The sequence below is a fragment of the Thermothelomyces thermophilus genome, chromosome 1 (assembly GCF_000226095.1).
Source record: "Thermothelomyces thermophilus ATCC 42464 chromosome 1, complete sequence".
Taxonomy (NCBI): domain Eukaryota; kingdom Fungi; phylum Ascomycota; class Sordariomycetes; order Sordariales; family Chaetomiaceae; genus Thermothelomyces; species Thermothelomyces thermophilus.
Window position 1 is genome coordinate 3,058,698 of NC_016472.1, and position 26,855 is coordinate 3,085,552.

Consider the following 26,855-nt stretch of genomic DNA (forward strand, 5'->3'; position numbering starts at 1 on the left):
TACAATGTCGGTACGAAAAAAAAAGAGTTGCAAAGAGCAAAGTACCTACCATTTCTCCATCATCTCAATATACCGTGTCGTGGGCCAACGAAATCGAGGCGACAGCGTCTGTGAGATTGACCTGAATAAACGCAGCGAGTAAGAGCGGTTGCCGCCTGTGCACATATTGCGATTTGTTGCCGAGATGGTGCGAGTGGCTAACATTACCATCGTATTTAGACGACCTCTTATGTTGGCTTGTCGAAGTTTTCTCGTGCTGTAGAATGGCTTTTCGGTCTTCGCTCTGGCAAGAAGACTCAACACCAGGAATTGAACTGCCTACCGAGAGAAGGTAAGGGTAGCGACAGAACACCTGCATAGGGTTATGCATTATATATGTGGTCACAGTGACTCTTTGATGTGGGTTTGCCCTGCTTCTCTCATGCGTGTTGAGACGAAATTGATAGGTAGTAAGTCTTCGGCAGCCTGCGGCCTATACTCAGCAGTATCCCGATTCACAGTCGGACCATTCGCGCACAGCTGAGAGAAAGTCGCCTTGGACAAGCAGACATTGAAGTGAGATGGGTTATAGGGATTGAACCGCTGTTCATTGAGACCGAAACCGACGATGTGAACACGCCTCCCTGTTTTAACAACATAAGCCAGCCAATGGGTAAAGTTGTCTTAACCGCTGGAATTTCTGCAATCTTTGAAGCAATGTCGAGTGCTCTCTTGATATGGTTTACTAGAGGTTCTGAGTCCAGATCAAAGAGCAAGCTGGGCAAAGTATCTAGAGACTAAAACCTCGAAAGCGTCCTTGAGCCCTGGAAATTTCATGATGCTATTATAATTAATTCGTGCCGTTGATTCTTTCGCATCAACGGGCAAGCTGTATTAAAATACCAATGAACCTGTATTTCCGTACCCCGAACTCCTGGAGAATAGAGAGTGATAGGGTTCATATAACTTAGCTCAGTTGGCCAACTAGTTAGGCTAGGTATTATTTAATATGTATCAGCATCCGCAAGACGCAACGGTTTATCCTTGGCCATCTGTTATGGCCGTAGCCAACAGGATGACGAGAAGATGCATGTGAACAGTTTTTTTTTTTTTTTTTTTTTTTTTTTCACTCTCGCGTGGAGGCCAATCTGGAGCGAATTCGTGTGTTGCATCTTCCAGCAAGCCAACAAGGAAATTAATTACGCAGAGAGCAAGCAGAATGCTCCAAAGACCAACCGTTCATCGTGTCAATGGAATAATACCTCAGCGTTACTACAGTTCTCTGCAGAGTTATAGTCAATCATTCGTGGCGCGCTCTCATTATGTTACTCTTTTATCAGCTGATACCCTGGCCGGCTCCGGAGCCCCCAAAGCGTGTGTTATTGTCCGTCGTGCAGCACGGCGATGTCGCAGTAATTCGGTATTAGTCCATAGTTCAGTTCGGCGCCCGCAGGTGCAAGCTGCAGCTCCCGTTCCCGCAGCAGGAGAACCGTCGGTGTCGCATCACGCCAACGTAGCAGGCCTTGAGCGCATTTCCACTTGCCACGCAATCGCCGAATCCCATGTTGTCCGGACGCCCTTGACGACTCGAGAACGTCCAAGGGCACACAGCCCAAGCCTGCGAAAACGAGAACTACTCGAGGGGCTGGAACCTTCCATTTCCGTGCTTGCGTTAGGTCTTGGGGTGACGTCTCACTGCCGGGGCGGCCAGCACACCACTCCCCCGGAGCGAAGCGTCTTGGCGCAACGCTTGGGAGCCAATCAACGGCCGTTGGGGCGGCCTCCGATTAATTGTGTAACTACGGAGTTAGTGCTTTGCCAGCACGCCCGGGTGTGAAGAGCCTTGTGGTGACGTCTGTCTGGGGTCCCACGACTGCCGCCCTGGGGGCATTGGAGCATCTTTTATTGTGGACTCGATGGATTCGAGTTTTGAACTCGGACAAACAGAAAAACTTCCTTCCATTGTTGGCTATTTTAGCCCAACATTAACGCTTTACTACAATCTTTAGTCTCGTACAGAGAATTCTGTTCAAGATTTCTGTTCGAGATTTCGGGCTGCAGAACCAAGCCACAATGCGAGGGGGGTGCTTGACTGGGCACTGGCATTGCGGGGACGCTAACGTTAAATTCCGCTCGATTTCCCTCCATTCGGCCTCGCCTTGTTGAGTCTTAGGCCTTCTCCCCGCGAGTCATCCCAATTGACCGGCGACGATATAGCATCGCAGACATTCCGGTTCTTTTAGGCCTCTTGGATTCCAGTCCTCAGTGAACCCCCCCGAGACGATCTAGGTTGTGTTGCATCCCCGATATTTACCTTGCCGTCCCTTTTCCATCCAGGGCCCTTCAACCCGCGAGCCTTGCCAAGAGGGTCCCCCGGACGAATCCTCAGTCGCCTTCCAGTTCCTCCGCGGCTCCCGGGCCTGCTTGGTAATTGCCGCCCTCCACAGCGCCCTGACCGATGAACTACGTGCCGACGTGTCGATTGCGCCCTCTTTAAACCTTTCTTCCCGACTCGTGTTTGCGCAGTTCAGCCTCCGATCCTTCCGGCGAAAAGATGCGTTTTCGGCAGAGCATGGCGAGGCACTTTGGTGATAGTGTAAGGACATATACTTCCTCTGCTGTGCTAGGGGCGACCTTCCTTTGGCTCGGAGAGGTTTGAATAGTGTGGATACGAAAGCTGTTGCTTCAGCGCGAGCTGTTGTTCCCGCGCGAGCGATTTTTTCAACACGGAACTTGTGGGACATGGGTGTGGTGCAACAAGAGAGAGTTCGGGGAGCAGTTGAGCAAAACGAAACAACGGTCTAGCCGTTCGCACTAGCGCAGTTTCCAACGCTCCTGGGAACGTCGCGACCCGTCTGGTGAAGGACGATTGCTTCGGTGGCAATTTTGCATGGGACTGACGTCTGATTTTCCGGACAGCTCGGAATGTCTTCTCCAAAGCCATACCTCTCTTGTGAGTCTTCCACTTCCACTCCTCATTGTTGTAGGGACTAACCCTTTCTCTGATCAGACCACGATATCCGCCGTACGTGAAAATATCTCTCTTTTTTCATTCGGCCGTTCTTGACCGCTGTCGCTGACCCTCCCCGCTTCAGTTGATACCGAAGATATCAAAGCCTTGAAACATGACTGGCTTACGGATAGTGTATGCTTCCACCGTCTCGGCCCCTCTGCTCTCCAGCTAACCAATATAACGGCAGGCCATCGCGTTTTGGGAAGAGTACGATATAGCCTCGAGCTCCAGGGTTCGCGTCTCTTAAGACTAATGCACGCGCAGATGGCTCGAGCGAGAGGTTCTGCCCAAGTACCCCCAAGCCCGGATTGTCCTCCTCCGGCCCGTCGTCTCGCATCTCTTGATGCAGACCACCGACCTGAAAGGTGACGCCTCAGCCCTGCCCGACTTCCGGAAGGTCACACACATCTTCCTCCCGATCAGCGACAGTCGGGACCGCTGGAACGCCGACAGCGGGAGTCACTGGTCCCTCCTGCTCGTGTCGGTGATCGACCGGGTTGCGTTCCACTATGACTCGCTAGGCGGGTCCAACTTCTCGGCCGCTAGGAGAGGGGCCGAGCGGTTGGGCATGGTGCTCGGCATTCCCCTGCGGTTTCACCAGCTGGAAGACACCCCGCAACAAGAAAACAGCAAGGACTGCGGCGTCTTTGTCTGCATCCTGATGAGGCACCTGCTCATCAAGCGACTGCTGAACGCAAACTCCAACGAGAAAGTGTCCATGTCAATGGCGGGGAAGATGATCGACAGCCGTGGGGGGAGGAAAGAGATGCTCCGGATTGTCGAGTCACTACGGAAGGAGGGCGAGAGGCGGCGGAGCGCGAGCCCGTTTGCCGGCTCATCGAATGACCCGCCGCGCGTCGACTAGTGCGTTCGAAGACGGGGTGGTCACCAGGTCATGCGACATGTTTCCTATTATCGGGAAGGCTCGGCTCCTTTGTTGGTTAAACTTGATAATCTGGTTGGCAAGAGACGGAAGGATATAAAGAACTGGACGGTTGCCAGGGATATGAGGGTTTGTCAAAGGCTATCAGCACGGCGTTTGTGTTGCAGGAGTTGGGGCGTTACCAGGATATGAGCAACACTCCGGGATTGGCGGGCGTTGGTTCAAAACAAACAAACAAGATGGGGTCATGGCCATGAGGTGTGGCTGTTCGGGTTGGCACCATTGCGATATTCTTGGATATGAGAGGCGGGGAGGCACGGATTTACAGTTTGTTGCAAGATTGACATCCTTCGCGAGCAGCGCAGTGGTTCCAATTGATACCCCCGAGAAGGATGACAGAATTTTTGCTCCCTTGGCAGTTCGGTGACGGGGGAAATCTCGTTGTATTCAGGTCTTGTTCAGGAAGGCGGGGTTCTGCTCCATTGTCGCCGAAATGAACCCCCGCAATGCCGCCCACCGGCTGGACGTGGACGTAGGCTGTGCCGTTGTCTCTGCCCCCTGCTCCTTTCCTTGCTCCGTGTCCATTTTCTCCTGTCCCGCATCCGCCTCGGATGCTGGTGCTGGTGCTGGTGCTGGTGCTGGTGCCGACGTTGACGGGGCGGCAGCTGAGATATTCGCCAGCTGGGCCAGGTTCTTCCTAAACCGTTCTATCTCTCCCTTGACCAGCTTCTCCTTCCTCTTCAGCGCCCCAGGCCTGGTCTTCAGACTCTTGTGCCGCACCTTCCCCTGCCTAGCCTGCTCGGCGTCCATCGTGGACCCGTCCGCCTCCTTCTCGTCCATCTCGGCCTGGATGTCATCGAGCGCGTCCCCCAGCGACTCGAGGGTGGTGACGAGTTTCTTGCTGGGGCGGCGCCGCTTCTTCTTGGTCCCCGTGGACTTCTCGGACGACTTGGCGATGCGCGCGAGGAAAGCCGAGCGCTTGATCAGGAGCTTGTCTTGCTTCGAGTTGATGAAGCTGTCGGACACGACGTTGTTCTCGCGATGCAGCTTGCGCGGCAGGAGGGGATCGGCCAGCCGGGCCCGGGCTTTTTGCCGTGCCGTTGGGCGTTTGGACGGGCGGGGGGCTGTCGGGGCCTGCCATGTTTGGTCTGTGTTGAGTCTGGGAATGGAAAAAATCACGAGTTAACGGGAAAGGAAAATTGCCCTGCTTACCATTTTGTACCGTATGTCCGTTCCACAGCACCCGAGCACAAATGGTGAGAGGGTACGGCTTTACTCCGTAGGAGGAAATGGGTTAGTAGTAGGTGGTCGGGGTGGAAGCTCGATGATAGCCCGAGCGGACTTGTCGACGACGTACTTCGTACGGAGCATTACACTATCCAAAGCCCCAGGCAAGCAGCCAAGAACAGGGGCGTTTGAACTTTTTAGCGGGGCTTTCCCTCACCGCCTTCTGGCCAGACCCACAAGGTGGGAATTTCCACGCCCGCCAAGAGAAGCTAGGATCTGGATCATGGTGGGGGAGGGGCATGTTCGTCTCAGCCCTACGCAAGAACGGCGGCACGCCAAATCCCCCGGAGCCAGCGGTGCAACGACGAAAGAGACCGAATGGCCAAGCGCTCTCCACATTTCCGGCTCAGGTTCTGCAGCGTCCAACAGCAGTGCACCATAGGGAGGTGACGGGTTGTGGCTAGCGTTCAAAGGCGCCACAGTCCACAGAGCACAAGTCGGCTTCGTGACTTTCCTTGGCTCCCGTGTGCGAAATCCATTGAGGCCATGGAAGAAAACGGTGGGATTAGGCAGTCAGTCAACGGCGCAGCCGGTGCGTCAAACTCGGTGGCAAACGGATCCGGCCGCAGGCTCACAGATGATGAGTTCGAAAGGTACTCTCGCCAGATGATTGTTCCTGGCATGGGGAAGGAGGGTGAGCTTCTTACCAGTAGCTGAAAGTAAAGAACAAGACTCTGACCGTTTACCCCTTAGGGCAACTCCGATTAATTAATTCCCGAGTACTGATCATCGGAGCCGGCGGCCTGGGCTGCCCCGCCGCTCAGTATATTGCCGGCGCGGGGGTCGGGACCATTGGAATCATAGACGGCGATGTCGTCGAGGCTTCCAATCTTCACCGTCAGGTCGGCCATTCGACCTCTAGGATCGGCATGAAGAAGGTTGACAGCTTAATCGCGCACCTCAAAGCGCTCAACCCCTTGCCTACTTATGTCCCCTATCCCTTTCGACTCACCCCTCAAAATGCCGCAGACATTATATCGAAGTACGACCTCATCTTGGACTGTACCGACAATCCGGTAACCAGGTACCTGATCTCAGACGTTTGCGTCCTCGTCTGCAAGCCCCTCGTCACGGCCGCAGCAATCCAAAAGTCGGGCCAGCTCACCGTGCTAAACTGTCCGCCAACACCCCAAGGCTTGGTCGACGGCAAGTATGCTCCTTGTTACCGATGCTGCTTTCGAAAACCGCCACCACCGAGCTCTATGGTCTCATGCGGCGAGGCGGGAATCATGGGCCCTGTGGTTGGCATGATGGGGGTGGCACAGGCCGGCGAAGCCATCAAGATCCTCGCGTCCGCGCTGCACATTCCGGCCGAGGCCGGGGGAGGAGACAGCAGCAATACTGAGAGGAACCTCCAACAGCCGACGCTCCTCATCTACACCTACGACCTCGAGAGCGCAGTGGGCCCGTACACCTTCCGCGCCCTCAAGATGGGCGGCCGCAAGAGGAACTGCTTTGCCTGCGGCGAGAACTCGACCCTGACGCTGGAGGGCATCAAGGCCGGGACCCCGGACTACGTACAGTTCTGCAGCGCTCCCGCGCCGGCCGTGAGCCTCCCGCCGGAAGAACGCATCACGGCCGCGGCGTACCATGCCGCAAGGGAGAAGGGCGAACTGCCCGAGCACATACTCATCGACACGCGCGAGAAGGAGCACTTTTCATTTGGCAGCATCGAAGGCGCAATCAACGTGCCGTTCGGGAAATTCCTCATGAAGGCGGCGGCGATCAAGCGAGACGGCGGGCCGGCTAGTGAGATTCTGCCTGCTGACGCAGCAACCAGTGACAAGCCCATCTTCGTGGTGTGCCGGACGGGGGCGGATTCACAGGAGACGGTAGAGAAGCTCAAGGAGCTTGGGCTGGATCGAGGGGGTAAGAGGAGGATCGTTGACATTGTTGGGGGTATGAAGGCTTGGAAGCAGGAGGTCGATCCTACGTTTCCGTATATATGACAGGGGTGTTATTAGACAGAGAGAATGCCTACCAAGAGGTCATATCAGTGCAGTGTTGTATCAAGGGGAGACTTTTTTTTTTCTCGCTACTTGTTGGAGATGTCCTGCTGATTATGTTACAACCGCGAACCCCCTAAACTCCGGGCAACCAATAACACAAGTTTGGTAAACTGGGGGAGAACACCAATGCCAGCATCCCACGCACGGTTGCCCATCATGGGTGATCTCATAGCATGATTCCCCATCATCAACGACAATCCCCCGGCTTAACTATTTAAACAAGCCTCTTATATCGCGCCCGTCTTCTTCCGATTGAACGCCCTCTGGTCCCTCAGCCATTGCCGGTAGCCAGCCACACTCGAGATCTTTTCACCGTAGAAGTCGGGCACTACAAACGGTTAGTCGCAACCTCCTGCTGAAAATGGGAAAGGTAAAAAAAAATTTGGGGAGATAGAAAAAGGAAGATTGAGGGAAAGAAGATGTATAAAGGGTCACAAACAACCCACCTGGATTCCGCACCGAACTCGCACTCGGATCCACCCGGTGCTTCTTGATCCTGGCGAAGAACTCGCTCTCCTTGACGGCCATGGGGCCCTTGTACTTGCTCTTGAGCGCGTTGAACACGGTCGTGCCCAGGATGGGGCCGACCAGCCAGCCGAGCGCGGCGCAGCTCATGGTCATGAGGCCGAGCGTGATGAGGGGGTCGAGCGGGATCTGGCCGACCACGCTGTCGGCCGCGCCCGAGCTGAGCGCCACCGCGCCGCCCGACCCGGCCGCCAGCGACCCGAGCACGCTGAACGCCGACTGCCACCGCCGCCGCGCCTTGCGCAGCTGGAAGAAGGTGTTCCAGTCGAGCACCACCTGCTCCGGGTGCGCCGCCGCCGCCGCCTTGGCCGCCGCATCGGCGGCGCGGGCGTCGGCCTCGGCGTCCGGGGTGGGCGCGTGCTGGTGGTGGTGGGTGGAGGCGGCGCGGCGCGGCGGTTGCTGGGCGACGCCGCGCTTGATGAGGAGGAACGAGGCGGTCGGCCTCGTCGTCGTCGTCGTCGACACGCGGCGGTTCTGGGTCTCTTTCGTGGGGCTCGCGACCATCGAGATCGGGGAGACGGAGAGGCCCGCGGAGTACGGGCAGGCGGCGGTGCGAAGGAGAGTTGGCTGGAGGGCACCGGCGGAGCGGCCGGCGCCCGCGCGGAGCATGGTCGTCGCTGTCGATGCGAGCATCTTGCAGCGGTGCCGCAGTCTTAGTTCCGATGGTTGGGGTCAAGCCAAAAAAAAGAAAAGAAAAGAAAAGAAAAAAGCGGAGCTGGGAGTAGAGGTTAGGACTGAGTGGGGATGCTTGGATTCGTTTGTTCGAAAACCCGTGCTGGCAAGACCAATGGTTCCTGTGCAGCAAGGTTGCCGTTGCGGATGGAGATGGAATGTGACGAGCTTTGTGGTGGATACGGACCACTCGCTGGGATTTTCCAAGCCTCGGGCGCCAAGATCTTCCTTCCTCTGCTTAGTCCTCAGCTGCACGACAAGCTACGAGCGATGAGCGATAAGCGATAAGAGCTACCTGAATTAATACGCTACAGGTTACTTTGAGCGCCCCGCGATGCCATTCACAGCCGAATCCTGGATAGGTGACTTCGCACGGACCAGCTATATGTTGGAAAGTTACTACTCCGTAATTTATACACTGCATCTACGAACATTTCAGGATTGAATACGGATTACAGAGGAGCCTCCTCACATCTAAGATCTGCTACAGAGGTAGCTGTCACGGGAACGTTCAGGCCCCTCCTGCCAATGTTACCTATTTTCACCTGAAATGCAACAAATGTCGGGCCCGAGCGTAGTACGGCTTCCACGCAAAATCTCGGAGTCGCAGCTCCTCTCTTCGAGAAGTATGGCTGATCAAGGACATGTTCGTAGAGAACTCCATGTTCGATATCAGGACTTCACACATAATTTGTACGGTTAGAGTTTGTGTCAGAGTCTGCAGTTCATTAGCGTACGGAAACTCAACACTATGGACCAAGACGGATATCGAGATTCTATACCGAGAAAAACAAGTATTAGACGAGATGCCGTGTGTCTTTTGCTAGGAGTAGGGTTGCGCATGGTGGTATCAGGATTCAGAATTTGGTACATGTTTACCTTGAAGGTGAAGTTCTAGAGAATCGGGTAGTACACGATTGTTAAGCTGTTATTTGGCTCATAAGGGTAAAGAAAATAACAGAGGCGAACAAAAAGGCAACCAACCAATGACTTGCGGGAGGTTGCTGCCCTCAAGATTACTACCATGATTTTACCGAGGTGCTAATGCAGATATACTTGTGCGCAACGCGGAGAATGAAAAAAAGGTCCAATAATCTATGCCATATTAGATGCATCCATAGAGGGCGAGATCTGGTGGCAAGAAATCCCCGTATAAACAAGTTGATAGTTGGGTGGGCTACAGATTGCTATTTCCTGCTCAGTTGGCATGGATCATTGTAATTGTTCAGTGCAACGATCTGGAGCTTTATAGCCATGGAGGGTTATGGACCTTTGCTATGTATGGAGGTAGTTCATTCAGGAAGGTAACCGGAGATGAATTGCGAGTTATATTCTTTCTTCTACCGGCGTGACAAATTGAAACTCCTCTTTATTCGATGTTCAAATTGCTTTGTTTATTCATTGCTTTCAGTCTTTGACTGGAATGATGGTTTACCTTCCAGGGGCTGGTGTGGCTAAGGCTCTGCATTCACCTGCTGATAGGCCCCACTTCCAACCACAACTCATCGCTCAACAAACTGGCGCCACCGTTTCCATTGCGGTCGTCGGGGCGTGCTGTGATGCCACCCGTGGCATGGACCAAATACTGAATACACGGCCCATCTCCTTTCCCACCCAGTTTCTATTTTTCCCTTGGTTGGCGGGCGCTGAGCCGCGCCGCGCATGTCGAGGCGCGCCCGCAGTCGGATCAGCGCGCGAACCCCCAGGGCAGCCATGGCCGACGACCGCCTCCCGTCACGGCCGAAAACGACGATTGAGATTCCCCTCCACTCGATCCGGAAATATGTGCCCGGCTCCGGGCCACCACCACCTCGGATATCGCTGGCTCCGCCTCGGGACTCGACCGCCTACATCATCGACCAGTTCATCCTTCCTTCCGACAAAGACATGACCGCGACTTCCCGGCGCCTGATTCACTACCATATCGGCTTTACCGATCTCCCGACCGTGAAACTCCTGATACCATGCAACAAGGTGCTGGATTACGTCTCGCCGCGCGAGCTCGAGGATTGGGAGTACCGAAATCTCGAAAAGAAGGAGGAGGAGCGGGCACGCCTGTTAGCCGAGAGGCAGGGGGCTGGTCCCAAGGAGAAGAAGAAGAAGCCCGGCCGGCCGGCCAAGATCCCTATGGAGGACGTTGGTGGTTCGGTGCTGAACGCGGCAGACGAAGCCCTACTGCTAGCTCAGGAGGTCGGGGGCCCGTCCTTGTCTACGCCGCAAAAGAGAAAGCCAGAGCTGGCGCTGGCCGATGGTGAGATCGGTGAGAGTACCAGTGCGGAGTCGGACGATGCTGCAATTTTCCGGCAACTGGAAGGAAGAGAGGGGTCTGCGGACATGGAGTCCGACGACAACATGGAGGAGGTCGGCTCGGAATCGGTGAATCAGCGCGCTCTTCATCATGTTGGCAAATCTGTATCTGCCCTCGAGACCCCTTCTCTGGTTGGTAGTAGCATTGCCCGACCTTCCCAAGACGCTCTTCCTCAAAGACCAGCTATCCCCCAAGGGAGCAGCGTCACAAGTTCTGGCCCCGCAGCTTCCAATTCACTCAGCAATGCTTCCACTACCGAAAGGATACACCCGGCTTGGGCGCAAGCATTTGGTCGGCAAATGGACCCCGAAAAACACCCCGAAGAACCTGGCACCGCAGAAACTGCCAGTCTCTCTTCAGGGTCGTTAGCGAGAAAACGCAAAGGGCGAGCGCCCAACGGGGGGAGCTCGGCGCAAAAGCAACAACAGGCAAAGAAACAGAAGATCAGGCAGGGAGATGAGCCTCCTGCGGACGAATGGGAGGTCAAGGAGCTCCTAGATGACCAATGGTTCATAGAGGAGGGTACCAGGGTGCACAAGTATCTCGTTCTCTGGGAAGGAGACTGGCCCGAAGACCAGAACCCGACCTGGGAGCCGGCAGAGAACGTGCAAGACCAGGGGCTGATCAATCGGTACCGGCAAAAGAAGAAAGCGGGCCTACTCAAGCCCCCAAAGAGCAGTCAAAAGACACTACCCCAGTACTGGGCAGGTGCTAGGTACTCCAGCGTCGCCGAAGCGTTCGAAGCCGGTATTGACGAGCGGGCGGGCGTAGTCGCTTCTGGCGCCGAGAGGGAAGTGGATCAGCCCGACGAGATGCTCCTCGTGACGGAAAACGTGAAGGACATCGCACCGTCACCGGGCTTTGTCTTCGACAGCTTGCTCGCGCGGTACAATCAGGCTTTCCAGCGAGGCTAACAAGGTCCGGGTGTCTAAGAGATCAGCTGCACACGGACCCAGATGCACCCGCTCATGCAACCCTCCGGCCCGGCCTCCGTTCGGAGGCCATGAGCACTGTCAAGGAAGGGTATGTACATGTACATGTATGACTCAAAAAGGGCGGGCGCAAAGTCGTGGATGGGGTGGGCGCAACACCAACGACGAGACGAGCCGGCATGAGGATGAAAGGCAGCAAAACTATCGTCATTCGTTCTCGTCTCCGCAGGGCGCCCCACGACCCCTGCCCGTGAAGCGTGGGTTTACAAGCCCCCGTGTTCGGTAGGGCGGGAGCAAGGTCATCCTCTTAACACGTACCATGCTTCCCTTAGATGCCAGGGGGAGACTGGTTCTCGATCTTAGGACACCATGAAGAAGCCTACCAGGGTCGATGGCAAGTGCTGAAAGAAACAAGAGGAAAGGAACGCCATCGGGAGAGTAGATGGCCGCTTTCAGAGGGGCAGGAATATTATTTTATCCAAGGTTTGCCCGTTCGAGATAGCGGAATGATATGCCGAGGGTGATGGGGGTTGCGATACCATAGACACCGCATACGCGTTACGGGCGACAAGAAGCCGTCCCACAAATGATAGAATACTCAAGAGCCAGCTGCTTCACAACGAACATAGTGTGCTCCCAATTGGATTAAGCAAATGGAAATCCTGTGGGAGCCCATACATACTCACTCCTTCTAAGCAGCAGAGACCACATGATCAAGCAAGCAGCGAGCCAGCCCATGAAGCATGCGCCATTTCCATAGTGCATGTCAGTATACACGAAAAGGGCACCTAATACGATATGAACTTGCGTATTATGTATGTATGTATGTACATACATATACATTCAGGTTGCCTCGATTCCGCTACGGCGGTCCACTTGGCACAACGAAGACCAGCCTAGCAGGGCCAGCTAAACAAAGGGCACACCACATCTCCCGCCCTCCTCCTGCCAGCCTGCCTGCAGGACGAGTCGGTTGCTTCCCAGAAATAAAAACTACCATCTTTTTTCTGTTTCGGTAAATAAGGGGGAGATGGATGATGCATGACGCTATCTCTGTGTGACGCGCCACACCGCACTAACTGTTACCCTGACCGGCCGGCGGATCCTTAAGGTCTTCCCAAGCTGCCGAAGAGGCTGCGCGGGATGGGGTGTCGGCTGGTGTTATGGGGGGTGCCGCCATAGGGCTGGACAAGCGAGCGTTGGGGGGCAAGGAGGAAGGGGCCATGTATGTACGGTACTTGATAGTACTAATTAGTTGCCCGCTGGTTTTGTGTCTTGACTAACCTGACGACTTGGGGCATATCACATGAGCATGACAAGCGGCCACGGAACAAGGTTCGAAGTTATTGATTTGAAGAGCTCCATTATCAGTTATTTTACGGTTGACAAGTAATTAATAGTCGGCTTGCGCTCTAAGAAATCCGTCTAGAGTTCTTGTACGACTAAAGAAGAAGAAGAGGAGGAGGAAGAAGAAGAAGAGGAAGAAGAAGAAGAAAAGAGATTAATCAAATAGTACAGCATCGCCCTCTCTGTTTGTGGCAATTCCTGCATTTTTCCGTCAGCGAACCATCCTTCCTCTCCACTATCTCTCTCTCCCTCTCTTCGCCCAGGAACGCAGGTGCTGTGGAAAGGAAGGAAGAGAGAAAAAAACTCACCTGGAAGACAGCGTAGACGCTCTTTCCCTTCGCATCGCGTACCGCACCCAGCCTGTTTCCGGCCACCGCGCCCGCCACCATCCCAGGGACGTTGGCGACGATGAAACCCAGCGCGCCGCCGCTCAGCCCGCCGAGGACGCTCCAGACCTTGCTCGTCGGCCTGGCGCCGGGCTCCTGGTCCGCCATCCCCCCCTCGCGCAGCATCTCCTCAAACACGTCGGCGAACTGCTCGTCCTCGGTCCGCTCCCGCTCCTGCTGCTGCCTTTGCTCCTGCTCCTGCCCCTGCCCCTGCCCCTGCCCCTGCTGTCCGCGGGTAGTGGTGCCGGCGTCCGCCTTGGCTTCGGCGAACGGGCCCCCGCCGCCGCCGCTACTGTTGGCGGAAAACAGCTTCCGCTGGGCGTCGTAGTCGCGCCGGCGGGAGGCGTCGCTGAGCGTGTAGTAGGCGTCGTCGACCAGCTGGAACCTGCGGATGCGGCTGGCGCGCTCCGGGTGGTCGGCGGGGATGCGGTCGGGGTGGCTTTTCAGGGCGGCGCTGAACGGTGGGCGCAAATTGGTTAGCGTTTGTTTTGTTTGTTTTGTTCTTTTTTTCTGGTTCTCGTGGAGGGATACCTAAAAAGAGAAGAGGAAAGGGTGGGAAGGAAGGGGGAGCGGTCTACCGCTTGTAAGCATCGCGGATCTGGGCGGCCGAGGCCGTTTCGGGGACTTCCAGAATCGCGTCTAAGGCCGATTAGCGAGCCGAACTGGAACGAGGGAACCCGCAATCCATCTGAGTCGCGGAAAAGGCGCTCACAGTAGTTAGGAGGGCGGCCAGCTTCGGAAGCCATCTCTCTTATTCGTGCCTGCCGAAAGTACAGACTACTTCGGTGTGGGTCCCGTGCGAGATGAGGGTGGTTCGAAATCGGTCCTTGGAGAGATAAAATATGGAGGAACCACTACTTCTATGTCCTGGCTTGAGACTGTCTAAAAGTTGAGTTTCAACAAGTTGAAATAGCAACGATCCTCTCTCTCCAAAGACAGATGTTGCTCATCAAGGCTGCCGTGCCATGTGGTACGTACTGTACATGGTATGTGGAGGATCTACGTCATCTGTGGCGCGAACTTTGGGGCTCGTTCTCCCCATTTTCGACAAGCACCCGTTGCCGCCAAACAAGGATAGCCAAGCAGTGTAGGTGGCCCCTCGTGCCCCTCGGGCCCTTCCACTGTCTAACCTCCTACGTTGAACTTCACTGAGCGTGGAGACGTCACCTGCACGCTCCAATTCAGGGGTCCTCTCGCGGGTCCTCTCGGCTTTTTGATATTACACGGCACCACAAGGTCGCAAAGACTGCTCTCATTCGAAGCTTTTTATCGTATTTGCTGCCGGCTCTGCTCGCGCATCTTGGGGTCTCTGATCGTGTCACCGTTTTATTGGGGTGACTCGAGCGCTTTACTGAATCGGGCCTGTTTTAGGACCTCTGGCCTGTGACCGGCCCGTGACGGCGGTGGGCGGGCAGGGTTGTGAGATGTGTCACTGCCCAATGGCCCATCAACCCCAGACCACTTGGCCGGCCATGTGGGCATCATTGAAGCCTGACTTGCTCCCAAACCGCGCGGCTGGCAGGGGAATAATCATCCTTTAGGTGCCATTGTTGGGCTGATGCCTGCCTCTAATCTCGACATATCCCCTGCATCCATTCAACAAAATTAGCCTCGCCTGACCTGCCCCTCATCTCGATCCTTGGGACCTCTTTATAACTCCCGGGTATCGAACAGATCAGCTGCCTAGGTATTTTGCCTCCATTTGCACCTCGGTCTCGCTCCTGCCGTACTTTCGACTTTTCAAGTCGTCATCGCACGCATTTCACCTGCTACCATTCTCGCTCCCCCGCTCTTCTTCCTGCTTTTGTTGGCTGGGTTCGGCTTTCATTTGCCCCGCCATTATCCGCCATCTCACCCGACCCCTCGAGCTAGTCGAATCCGCAGTTCCTTTTTTCCTCGTTGCTCTCCGGCCCTCGCCTCTCTCATTCTCGCAAAGGTGACGGCGTTCTGCAGTACATAGCATAGTCAATAAAACGAAGTTGCTCGCAGCCCGCTGCGCATCATTATCCGCCCGACCAGAGGCTCCAAAGCATATCAGTTTATACTGCCTTGCTGACCGCCGCCACATTCCCCAACTGTACATAACATCTCTGGCTGGGCTATACAGAGCACAGCTGTATCGTGCCATCCGAGCGTTGAGTCGACGACGGGCTTTCTGAAAGGTATTGTTTTGCTGGGGCCCGGGAATGGCGTCCTGCCCCTTCAGCTGGGGCGATCAGAGTGAGGCTAACTGTACGCTGCAGCCTAATTCTACCCTGAATCATGGCCGCCGTATACACACAGATGCAGCCGCAAGAGGAGCTGGTAGCGCTCTTCTCTCGCAATCTCACCTTGGACCCTCTGTCTCAGCCAACGGCCGCACCTGCACCTGCACCTGCACCTGCACCAGCGCCCGCACCCGTGCCGGTCCAAGAGGCCCAGAAAGAGCGCAAGATCGTTTACATCTCGCAACACTACACCCACTCTGCCCACATAGCAAGGCAGGAGGCCGCGAAAGAGAAGTCCCAGCCACCACGGCCCGCTTCCGAGCCGCCCCAGAGCGAGCACGCAGCCGTCGAGCAGGTCTTAAGAGAGCATAGTGTAGACACCTCGGGTCTCTCGTCAGCCCAGTTCCAGTTGTTCAAGAGGGTCGACACACCAGAGAAACTCCGTCTCATCGAGCTCTGGCGCACCTGCCCCCCGGTCAACAGCACCGACAACCCAACGCTTAACTGGAGCATGACATCCGTCGCACAGGAGGAGGCTCTCGCGCGGCTGCGGTTCGAGCGGCAGCAGCAGCGGCTCATCGACCAGCAGCTCCAGCAAGATTGCGGCATGATGCAAGACGAGTCCGAAACCGAACCGGAAACGGTCATGTCCCTCGACGGCACGCCTCTGACTCCGATCCAGGCCGGTGACGGCCGCTGGATCGCGACTGCGTCCTACCACTACATGGAGCCTTACATGGCGTCGGGATACGAGGAGTTGGCTCGCCGTGAGTACGAAGAGTCCGCGCGTAGGGCGTATGCTGAAGCTGTGTCACCACCATCAAAGGAGACCAATTCGCTCGCGCCTGCTGCCCCAGCCGGCACTGGGGGTATGCCGAGTTTTAACCCCGCGCACGCCGATCCCGTATACAAGACGACCGACTTGGGTGTCGGCGTAGACTGGGCTCGAGAGGCGGCTATGGCTGATCAGTATGGGCGCGTCATGGCCATGAGGGAGGATGAGGAGATGTTGTGATTACGGTCTTCCCTTTGCTGGTTGTTCTTATAACGGCTAGGGAGCTGTATGTCGGCAGAATACGCACGTCTTATGGGATGGATGCATGTTGTACTATGCTTTTTCTCCCCCATGTCTGCTAGCGTGACAGTATGACTTGAAGTACGGAAATACTACAGGGTCTCAACCGCACACTCTCCAACGCAAGTCTTTTGAACTTGATCCTGGGTCAAGGTATTGGCTACCTGGGCGCATCAGCAGGAAACGATTGTGCTACTGATTGGACTGGCACACAGAGGAAAGAAAGAGTATTTCAGTTCGTTGCCCTTTTCAGGTAAAGGGCAATTACAGCAGTGGGGTTGCTACAGTGCACACTGCTGGATCCCTCACTAACCTTAGCACCGGAGCTACTTCCGGGGCGTTGCACCAATCGTCTAAATGTTTGTCCGGTCTCTGCATGATAACCTCCCAAATTGCTGTGCTCACAAGATATAAATTACAACGTATACCTATACCTTGAATCGATACCAGGAGTGGGATCTACGAGGACGGCGTAGAAAGAGGGCGCTTACCACATGGATAATGGGGTACAGCAATCCCAAGAGGTTTGGAAGAATAGGCTGAGAGAACTACCTGATTCTGTTTGTGATCAAACCAGAAATGTGATGAGAAGGTTAGAAGAACGTCAGGATCAAGCCATACCCAAAGCAGATGAAACAGTTTCGATATCAAAACTGAAGCACACAAACTGGATTCAACCACTCGCTCCTCGGAGGAACACCGGAAGTGCAATGGTCAGTTAATACCACATAAGCCCACCCTCAATCATCCCCAAGGACCTCCAGGGCCGCTCATTCTACCGAACCTTACTAGTAACCTTGGGATCAGTCAAACACGAACATCCCTGCCTCCGCTTGACCGCCGGAACTCATTGCGTCCAAGAAATCAGTATAAGAGCAACCACACATAACGCATTACTTGATACGGAGTACGGAGTGCCAACTAAGGTTATCGGCTTATCCGTGTCGGTAAGTTAAGATGGATCCACATGCCACCAACCTGTGGCGCACCCAAGGCTGAAGAACAGGGCGGGGCTATCAGCCACAGCCCAGCCTCAGCTACCTAGCTGGGAAGCAACGCGCAGCTCCAGGCTGCCTGATGGAGGAGGAGAGCTCATTGCGGCAACAGCTCGCCGACCCCAAACCAACTCTAAACCCCGAGCATTCGCTTCCCAACTTCCACCACCCTCGGGCACCGCTGTCTCCTCAGCTGACGCTACGAACTCCGAAATACCCCTCGATATTCTACACTTACCACATTTAGACATTTTAGGGTCGCAATGGTACGCCCTGCGTTCTCTCGGTTGCTTGTTGCAACCAAGCAGTTCCCCACTAAAGGCTCACCTCAACAGCGGTAGCGGTAGCGGTAGCGGTAGCTGACAGAGCCGACCAACAGACGTCGATAGGCACGGGTTACGACCTCGCAAACTCCATCTTCTCCCCCGATGGCCGCAACTTTCAAGTCGAGTACGCCGTAAAGGCGGTCGAGAACGGTGGCACATCGATCGGTATCCGGTGCAAGGACGGCATCGTGCTGGCCGTCGAGAAGATCATCACATCCAAGCTGCTCAAACCCAACGCCAACAAACGCATCGCAACCGTCGACAGGCACCTAGGAGTAGTACGTTAGCCCGGCTCTCTCTCTCTCTCTCTCTCTCTCTCTCTCTCTCTCTCTCTCTCTCTCTCTCTCTCTCTCTCTCTCTCTCTCTCTCTCTCTCTCTCTCTCTCTCTCTCTCTCTTTCTCTCTCTCCCTCCCTCCCTCTCTCTTTTACACACACCCACACCTACTACGGACAGGTGAACCCCCCACTAACGTCTGCCCGCTCTTTTCACCTCGCGCACCCTATCACCCTATAGGTATACTCCGGCATGATCCCCGACGGCCGGCACTTTGTCGAGCGAGCGCGCGACGAGGCCCGCGCTTGGCGCGACACCGTTAAGACGCCCATCTCGACGGCCGAGCTCGCCTCGCGCATGGGCGGCTACATGCAGGCCTACACGCTGTACCAGTCGGTGCGGCCCTTCGGCATCACGGCCATCATCGGCGGCTTCGACAGCCCCGAGGAGCTGCCCGTCGACGGCGAGGTCGGCAGCGGGCCCGCGTGCGGCGCCGGCGGCAAGGTCCCCGGCAAGACGCACGGCGGGCCCTTCCTCTACATGATCGAGCCCTCGGGCCTGTACTGGGGCTACTACGGCGCCGCGACCGGCAAGGGCCGGCAGGCGGCCAAGGCGGAGCTGGAGAAGCTGGACCTCGGCCGGCCCGGCGGGCCCGCCCTGACGCTCGAGGAGGCGGTCAAGGAGGCCGCGCGCATTATCTATGTCGCCCACGACGACGACAAGGAGTTTGAGCTCGAGATGACGTGGATCAGCGGGCCCGACGGGCCCACGAAGGGGTTGCATCAGGAGGTGCCCAAAGCGCTGCGGGAGGAGGCGGAGCGGCTGGCCAAGAAGGCGCAGGAGGAGAAGATGGAGGAGTAGTAGTAAAGAAGAGGGTCACGAAACGAGGAAATGGCGTTTATTGTACCATACGGAAGTGGCGGCTGCGAGGACTTGCGGGTGGGAAGGTAGACTAATTTTCCATCTGGCAAAAAAAACTTAGGGGCGCCAGGAGGTCCCGGAATGAACTATTGTGATGACAGCATTTATGGCATATGTTTCTTTCCATTCTTGCTAAGTCAGATATGTTGGAGAACTGTGCTACGGATCAAGAGTACGCAATCCACGGAAATATTCGGTAGAGGTGTCAATTCTCTCTCTCTCTCTCTCTCTCTCTCTCTCCGTCACTACTCGTTCACAATATTGAAAACACATCTACTTCTCCTTGCCCTTGTCCTGCTCCTCCTTCGCCGCGGTGGCCGCCGCCGCGTTGCTCGCATGGCTCTGGCACCAATTCAGCCAGTCCAAAAAGAAGGACGGCTGAATCCTGATCTCGCCGTCGAACCACCTGCGCTGCGTCCTCGCGTACAGCGCAAACACCTCCTCCTTCCTGCCCTCCTCGGAGCACGCGATGGATGCGACGGCCAGGCAGGCCGTCGAGACCGCCCTGGCAAAGGCGTGGGACATGTCCTTGGCCGCCTCCTCGTGCAGCTGCTCCAAGAGGGACACCATGCGTTTCAGGCTCAGCCCGGGCATCTTGGCCACTTGGCTTCCGCCCTTTGCCTTCTTGAGGCTCTTGGAGAAGGTCTGGATGACGTCGCAAGCCTTGTTGGACAGGGCCTTGGTCGTGGTCGTGCGGATCAGGTGGAGCAGCGGAAGCAGGACGTCCCAGACGTCTCGAGACCCGCTCGGGTCTGCCGCCTCCTTCCTGACGTAGATGGCGAGGAGATCCAGGACGCGGTGCTTGAAGTTGACGACCGTGTCCTTGGCATCCTTCTTCGCCTTCTTCTTGTTCGTCTTCTTGGCGCGCTGCTTGAAGATCTCGGCAAGCTTTTCGTCGACGGCCATCATTTCGGAATCCGTCATGTCTGATTCCTCGCCCGACTCGGCCTCGTGGTCCTTGTCGAGCCGGTGGGTGCCCAGGACCTCGGCAAGGGCGTCATCGAGAGCGTCCAGGGCTTCCTGGTCCTTGTTTTCTTCGGCGCCCGCGTCCTCCTTGTCTTCTTCGTCGCTTGAACCCTCATCGCTGACATCGGGCACTTCAGAGCCGGCATCTTCCAGGTCGACAATCTCCACGTCAGAGTCGATCTGCTCCTCATCGCCCTCGCCATCAGCCGCCTCGGCATCCATCATGTCCTCGTCCTCGGTACTGAACAGGGCCTGCTGTCCCTTGGCGCTCTCCTCGACGGCCAGAGGATCGAGGAGGAGTTTGAGCGCGTCCTTCGTCATGTAGCCGGTGAACGCTTCGAAGACCTGCTGCGAGACTTGCCGCATGAGCGAGGACGGTCTGGCAACCATGGCCAAGAGAATCTCGACTAGGTACTCCGAAACGCCCTCGCTCAAGTTCTGGTCGTGGCCTTCGAGTTTATCGTAACATTCGCCAAGTTCGTCAAACAGATCGATCACGTCAGGGTCCTGGTTGTAGAACTGCAGAATTGCCACGGCATGAAGGAGTGCTAATGCTTGCCGAGGTGCCCTTGTGCGATCGTTGCTCTTGGAAGGATCAAGAAGATCCTTGAGCCTTTCATATGCGCCAGAGAGCGCCGAGGTAGCGACATCGTCGTCTGAATCGACATCGGCATCGATAGACAGGGCGGCATTGCAAAGGTGTCCGAAATCCTCGGGTCTCCTGACGAGCTTGGCAAACGCCGAGGTCGACCTTGACCGTAGAGACTCTCTGACGCTGTCGGGTACGGATTTGTTTGAATAGGCCAGATCGGTCAGGGCGCGGATTGCTAAGCCAGGCACCGACTTGCCCGAGGTATCAACATCTGGGTCCTCAGAGGGGACGCTGGCCAGCCTGAACAGATACGCTCCAAGAGCCTGGTAGTATTTGGACTCATCAAGACCGCTTTTTGACGGATCTTTTAACTGTATAGTTTTGAGGACGGATTTGACCGTAGAGGGTGTTGTGTGTTGCAGCAGCTTGTCTACGGTCTTGGTGTTGGTGCGCTGATCGAAGTTGTACGCCCCATGTTTCCCAAGAAGCTCTTTGAGAACGGTGGGAAGGAGATGGGGAGCCTTTTCAACCACGGCCTCCATGCCCTTGAGCGCTTTTATAGCTGCGCGGTGAAGATAACGGTCCTCCTTGGCCGCCTGGTTCATGAGGGAGACCATGAAGTTCTTGCTGAAGATGTTTGAGGGGATGAAAGACGTATCGGCCCCGCCCTCGAGCATCTTCTGGAATATCATGAACCCCGAAAACTTCTGGCTGTCCGAGGCGCTCTTGGAGAAGAAGCTCTCTGCGTGTCATTAGTTACGGGCTGTGAAATGGAAAGCATCGCAAAACTTACCGTCGACGACGCGATTCCAGAACTGTTTGAATTGATCGGCAGCGTCGTTGTTTGGTTGTGAACCGAGTTTGACAAAGTACGCGAGGATCAAATCCCAGACAAAATGAAGCTGGGCAGTCCAGGTGCCCTGCTTCGGCTTCTTGTTGCCTTTTTCGTCGGATGATGTCTCCTTCCCGCTGTCCTTCAGAGCCGCGGGCAGAGCTGCAAAGGATGTAGCTGCTAAGGGGTGTCGCCATGGCTGAGACGGGACCTTCATGTCGGGAAACCGGTCAAGAGCGGCTAACCAGATGCCCACGCCCTCTGGCGTCTTTGCGAACCCTTCGTCAGAAAGCTTTTCGAGGGTGGTTTCGGCCAGCTCCTGGTTCAACTGCGACATCGCCTGCACGATGACATATCCACATTGCGATCTTAACCAGCTCTTCTTCGACGAGAGCTTCAGGATAAGATCCAGGATCGAAAGCCACCTGGTCTTGTCGGAGAGAATACCGGAGCGCACGAAGCACTCGATGCCAAAGAGCTGCCCAAAATAGTGCTCTCTTTCCTCCTGGCCTGGGACACTGCCCACTGGTTGCGTCTTCTCCAGCAAGATGCCCAACACTCTGTCGAACGTCAAGGCCGGATACTTGGAGCTCGCCAAATCCTTGTCCCCAAACAATTGGCCCAGAATTTCCGTCAACACCAGGCTGAAGCCGAGTCTTGAGGCATTCCTCCCACTGGCGAGACCACGAAACAGCCGCTTCTCGAGGTGGCGCAGGAGGACGGGCTCGGGAACGCAGTCACCGCCGAGGAGGCCAGATATGATTACGTCGGCGGCCTCGACACGATCATTGACATCCTCGCTCCCTAGCTTTTCGTACAGCTCGAGCTCCCTCTTGCGCTCGTCGACAGTGGGGTGCTCGGTGAAGGGGGACTTGTCGAGAGTCTTGGACGACTTGGACTTCGCAGAGCCATTGGTCGCCGCCGCGTCTTTCTTCGACCGTTTCTGTGAGGGTAGGTTGTCCGAATTGGCCTCCTTGGCCATGCGCTTCCGCTTGTTGCCCATATTGTGCGTTACAGGGACTGACTGAACGTGAAGTTGACACTGGCAGCGAAACTGGCACTGGACTTTCCAAGGCGCTTCTGAATGTGGCCGACGTACTCTCGACCCCGGAAGTTTTTAGCGGGGCCAATCTTTCTGCCACCTTTGACCGCTTTTCATATCGTTCACGGATAACGCTAAACGGGGGCGGGGCAGCTCGGGCGCCTGGCGCTGCAAGGTACCCCCGATTGCTGCACATCTCGAAGCAGGCAACACCTCTCTTTCCGCATCAGCAAGTTTAGAATGAATGCTTCCAGATCCAATCATAGAAAGAAGCGGCGTTGTTGACTTTCAGTGGTCAACATTCCCATGGCGATTGCACTTGGCATCGATACAAGAAGCTGCTCCTGGCCGTGGACCTTGAACTTATTCCTGCCTAGTGTAACTTTTCGTCTCCAGCCCAAGGAAAAAACCTCTCTTTGCGAATCCACCGGATTCATTGCACCGATAGTTATAACTGGCTGCAATGCTCACTTCCGAAGTTTCCTTAGAGGTTTTTGGGCTGTCACAATACTTGGAAGAGACAACTCAGTCTCATCCCAGAGATACATACCCTAGCGACCTCGGCCGATCCCCTGACAAGGAATGTTTGGGGAGCGACCCAATATGAATACCGAGCTCTTGCTGGACACCACAGCAACCGACCGAATACCCTGTTGTCGTTACAGTGGCAGCCAGACGACGTGGTTCAAAACATTACCCAATGTTAAGCTTGGCTTTCAAAACCCCCTTCCCCCCAAGGGTTTTTTTTTTTCCCTCGTACACAGACCAGCTAGTCTCCTAGACAACACCGCTTAGATTCCCAGTTCCCAACTGTGCCCGCCCGCATCCTCCCCTTGTTCGCCGAAGAGCTCACCGCCTTCTCGTACCGAACGTCTTCTCTTTCAGAGGAAGAGATCCTCATTTGTTTGTCTTTTTCCCCGTCGAATTCTCGTCGGCGCAGCCGAAAACATTCAAGTCTGCTGGAGACCCAAGTGGAAACCCCGGACACGTTGTAACTACCTTGCAGCAGCCCTAAAGTCCCGTGCGGTTGTCTCGACTACGCTAGCACATTGCATTTGCACTTCAAGGGCTCCATTCGATCCATTGGGCGGAGCCAAGAAACGAAACTTTGTGGGACATTTACGATCCGTTGCCGCGGTTGCCTGTCCGGAACAACGTGACGAGCGCCAGACATTTGATGCGAGCTTGAGTGACTTGGTCGCTTGAAGCTTTCTCGCGTAGCCCGTTTGGGCTTGCAGTTCGTCTAAACAAAACTTGGAACGGGATTGTCAGCTGAGGAGCTCATGATTCGACTAAGGCACCAAGTGCCTGTGTGAGGAAAGGGCATGGTGAGAAGTGGAGAGATGTCGTTGAGTTGTTTCTTCCAGTTTTTGTCAACGGCCCCAGAAATCCGCTCACGATTCCTACAATCACCAAACCATGTAGTGCGGAGTATGTACATACAATACATCACAATGCATCCATATCCATGGTGCACTGAGAATGAAGCAAACGGCTTCCTCGAAAACGCAGAGTTAGAAGCTGAATAGTCTGCATCATCTCGGTGGGGTTCGGTGAGCGAGTGGGCTCGGCCCACCTTGCCGAACATTTTACCGACAACATGTGCACGCTAGTGTACTAGCAGTACGGATTAATCCGTACACTATACATCATGCACAAGAAGATCAAGTCCACGTAACTATAGGTATTATCGCTAGCGTATCGTAAGTGTCGGGAGCGGCCCCCAAAAGAGGTTGACAAAGATAAGCCCAGGAGGGATGCCGTGGCAGGGCAGAAACTTTCGCACCAATTCTCGACATCTCGACAGCACCAATCAGCAATTCAGCCTGCTCGCGGCGTCGACGAGCTCCGGCTGGCAAAGTTGTGAGGGATCCACAGAGTCACGGAATTCCATCGAATTTGGGGACGCATCTCGACCTCGAAATCTTATAAGACCTGATGCATAGAAATCGACTGCTGATAGGGCTTGGCGAGCGCAATCATCATACCATGTCGAACCAAACACGAGCTAATAAGTGAAGCTTGTGTATCGCATTTATGAACCTTGTCAACACTTGTAAGTAAGGTGTGTGCGACAGCTTCCATGCAACGCCAGCACCAAAGTTGGCAACCCTTGCCGGCTCTCGTCAGGTGACACCGCGTCTCGAGCCCAGCTACCCCGCGGAATGGGGAACGCGGAGGCTGTTTATCTGGTCCCAAAGCTCGCGTCTGGTTTGTTTACTTTCCTTCTACCCCGCGCCAACCACCACCACCGCATGCGGAGGAAGGGGATTCTGTCAAGCGCCCTGTAAGATGTGCCAATGCATCAGGTCTCCGGATGCGGCAGATTCCCCTGCTGCTCTGCCACGCCTGTGCATTGTGCACAACATTCTGCGCCTTCTGATGCAGCTTCTCAAACATGCCCTTGCCATGACCTGGCAAACCAGAGGCCGCGAGTGGGCTCTCGCCAAAAACCAAGCCAATCCGCATTCGGATGCGGAGGGATGAAAGACCCATTGTCTGGGAGTCTTTCGTGCATGGGAAGCGTGGGAAGTGTGGGCGCCTGGCAGCTGAACTCGGCTGCATTGGCGCCGTGGAGCCGGCACCGAAAGCTCGACTTTGTATCACGATTGGACGACCATTCGGTGTTTGCTGCCGCTCTCGCCGGGGTCATTCATGCAGGTCATTCATTGGGCAACCATTTGCGCTTTTGTGCGTCCAGCGCTGATCAGCCGACGGGGCTCGCCAAAGGCGACAACAAAGGGCAACTTGGTCGTGGGGAAAGTAAACAAAGACTTTCGTCATACGCCAAGTTATGGACGTCGCCCGGTTGTCCACGCCAGATTTCTCCGGAAACATTCCTTGTTCTTTTTGTTTGTCGCGATCCACCGAGATCCCGATCCCACGATTCGAAGGAAACGACACAACGAATCAGGTTGGTCGAGAATGACGAGGGGGTAGGGGGGCGCTATCGGCGATCTTGCTCAGCCTTGGAATATCGCGCCGCCGCAGCCCTGCCAGGCAAGGTGACGGCTTGCCAGATTGGGACCGCATGAAAAGCTGAGGGATTCGGCAACCCCTCACCAGGCAACCGTAATGCTATTTCCAGCCTCAACTTTCGCGTGGAGAAGAATCCATTGAGGCGAGTTCTGTCTCAGGATCTCTTGGAGGAATCAAAGGTGTACGCTTGTTTACGAAGTTAAGCTCAACGTTACTTTTATCCAGGTCTTGATGGCCGCGGGCAAATTCTCCGATGCGGATGACATGGAACAGTCCTCCAGGTCCAATGACGGAAACGGACAACTACCGTATGCAAGTTCTTCGCTATTTTGCCGGACGGCGAACGATCTAACACGTTATCTGCGTACCTTAAGTACTTGTAAGTCGGTAGTGCGCGAGAGCAAGAAAGGCTCGCAGCAAATCAGAACCAGCCAATCGGTCCTTCGAGTTCCACCCGGACCCAGCCAAGGAGCGGAACAGACAGGGGCCCCGGTCGATCGATTCAACCGTTGCTGGGAGCCCAACTTGCGCGCCAGTTTGGCCAGGCCTTTCCTGACGCCATTGCTTCCAGACCTTGTGACGTGAGTTGCTCGGATTGTTGTATGGAGTAGTGATGACGCAATAGACTCGACAGGAACCTCCATGAAAAGCCGCGGTCCAACTCCGCAGATCGTGAAAGGGAATACGGAAACCAGCTTCACGAGAGAGTACAGTATCTGCTCTGCACAATGCACTGCACCACCATGGAAACGCTTTGAGCGGACAGGGGAGGCTTCTGAAGCAGTTCCGCCGCGGGTTGATGAGCCCGGCTCCTTGCAAGTGTCTGTGCTGCCCGACATTGAACGGCAGTGTTGGCTCGCAAAGTTTCAGTCGCCCAAGGGATTATATTACCTACTGCTAGCGTACTGTGTAGATAGATATCTTCTTACCTTCCAGTCTACAAAGCAACTACGTACCGCGTTCAAGCAGTTGCTTTGGGTTGGTCAACTTTCTCTCAGCCGCCTTCAAAGCAGATGCGAGTGCCGTACCTGAAGTGAACTGGACAGACGCAGCAAAAACCTGATCTGGTGAGCTCTGCTGATGTCATCTTTAAGACCGCCCGGAGACCGCATTTCGGTGCCGAGCCGTCCTGAAACAGGCACTTGAGAGAGGCGCTGCTGACATGGTAGGGGGGCTGCGGAATACAGACTGTTCGGCGTACGGAGAGGTCCAACCGCCCGATCAGCCCTTTCCCCCATGTTTCCAGTATGTGCGGTCCGCAAAGCAGCCACTCTGCACGGGCTGGCCTGAATGAGCGGCCGGTTT

General features: G+C 55.5%; 9 protein-coding genes across 9 annotated transcripts; 5 read left to right on the forward strand and 4 right to left on the reverse strand.

Moving 5' to 3' along the window:
• Positions 1–2,330: 2,330 nt before the first annotated feature.
• On the forward strand, positions 2,331–4,113 carry MYCTH_2295609 (uncharacterized protein). Its single transcript, XM_003658995.1, has 6 exons — positions 2,331–2,575; positions 2,899–2,932; positions 2,990–3,004; positions 3,075–3,124; positions 3,180–3,199; positions 3,257–4,113. Exons 1-6 carry the CDS (start codon positions 2,552–2,554, stop codon positions 3,855–3,857), a joined length of 744 nt encoding a protein of 247 aa, XP_003659043.1. The 5' UTR covers positions 2,331–2,551; the 3' UTR covers positions 3,858–4,113.
• Positions 4,114–4,322: 209 nt separating this feature from the next.
• Positions 4,323–5,387, reverse strand: MYCTH_99178 (uncharacterized protein; the record flags this gene model as incomplete). Its single annotated transcript, XM_003658996.1, has 2 exons — positions 4,323–5,009; positions 5,340–5,387. The coding sequence occupies 2 exons, from the start codon at positions 5,385–5,387 to the stop codon at positions 4,323–4,325; spliced, it is 735 nt and encodes a 244-aa protein (XP_003659044.1).
• Positions 5,388–5,427: 40 nt separating this feature from the next.
• MYCTH_2295614 (uncharacterized protein) lies at positions 5,428–7,296 on the forward strand. The gene is made up of 2 exons (XM_003658997.1): positions 5,428–5,796; positions 5,856–7,296. Exons 1-2 carry the CDS (start codon positions 5,649–5,651, stop codon positions 7,109–7,111), a joined length of 1,404 nt encoding a protein of 467 aa, XP_003659045.1. The 5' UTR covers positions 5,428–5,648; the 3' UTR covers positions 7,112–7,296.
• Positions 7,297–7,398: 102 nt separating this feature from the next.
• MYCTH_2114693 (uncharacterized protein) lies at positions 7,399–8,329 on the reverse strand (the record flags this gene model as incomplete). Its single annotated transcript, XM_003658998.1, has 2 exons — positions 7,399–7,499; positions 7,618–8,329. 2 exons carry the CDS (start codon positions 8,327–8,329, stop codon positions 7,399–7,401), a joined length of 813 nt encoding a protein of 270 aa, XP_003659046.1.
• A 1,551-nt stretch (positions 8,330–9,880) lies between these two features.
• On the forward strand, positions 9,881–11,667 carry MYCTH_2295616 (uncharacterized protein). Its single transcript, XM_003658999.1, has one exon. The coding sequence runs from the start codon at positions 10,082–10,084 to the stop codon at positions 11,588–11,590; it is 1,509 nt and encodes a 502-aa protein (XP_003659047.1). The 5' UTR covers positions 9,881–10,081; the 3' UTR covers positions 11,591–11,667.
• A 1,289-nt stretch (positions 11,668–12,956) lies between these two features.
• Positions 12,957–14,199, reverse strand: MYCTH_2088056 (uncharacterized protein). Its single transcript, XM_003659000.1, has 4 exons — positions 14,054–14,199; positions 13,920–13,980; positions 13,264–13,795; positions 12,957–13,153 (listed from the first exon to the last, which is right to left on the reverse strand). Exons 1-4 carry the CDS (start codon positions 14,085–14,087, stop codon positions 13,034–13,036), a joined length of 747 nt encoding a protein of 248 aa, XP_003659048.1. The 5' UTR covers positions 14,088–14,199; the 3' UTR covers positions 12,957–13,033.
• Positions 14,200–14,926: 727 nt separating this feature from the next.
• MYCTH_76526 (uncharacterized protein) lies at positions 14,927–16,733 on the forward strand. The gene is made up of 2 exons (XM_003659001.1): positions 14,927–15,503; positions 15,585–16,733. The coding sequence occupies exon 2, from the start codon at positions 15,604–15,606 to the stop codon at positions 16,561–16,563; it is 960 nt and encodes a 319-aa protein (XP_003659049.1). The 5' UTR covers positions 14,927–15,503; positions 15,585–15,603; the 3' UTR covers positions 16,564–16,733.
• A 1,017-nt stretch (positions 16,734–17,750) lies between these two features.
• On the forward strand, positions 17,751–19,225 carry MYCTH_2313535 (uncharacterized protein). The gene is made up of 3 exons (XM_003659002.1): positions 17,751–17,884; positions 17,998–18,222; positions 18,459–19,225. The coding sequence occupies exons 1-3, from the start codon at positions 17,882–17,884 to the stop codon at positions 19,077–19,079; spliced, it is 849 nt and encodes a 282-aa protein (XP_003659050.1). The 5' UTR covers positions 17,751–17,881; the 3' UTR covers positions 19,080–19,225.
• A 20-nt stretch (positions 19,226–19,245) lies between these two features.
• On the reverse strand, positions 19,246–22,626 carry MYCTH_2295624 (uncharacterized protein). Its single transcript, XM_003659003.1, has 2 exons — positions 21,491–22,626; positions 19,246–21,439 (listed from the first exon to the last, which is right to left on the reverse strand). The coding sequence occupies exons 1-2, from the start codon at positions 22,530–22,532 to the stop codon at positions 19,413–19,415; spliced, it is 3,069 nt and encodes a 1,022-aa protein (XP_003659051.1). The 5' UTR covers positions 22,533–22,626; the 3' UTR covers positions 19,246–19,412.
• Between the last annotated feature and the right edge of the window lie 4,229 nt (positions 22,627–26,855).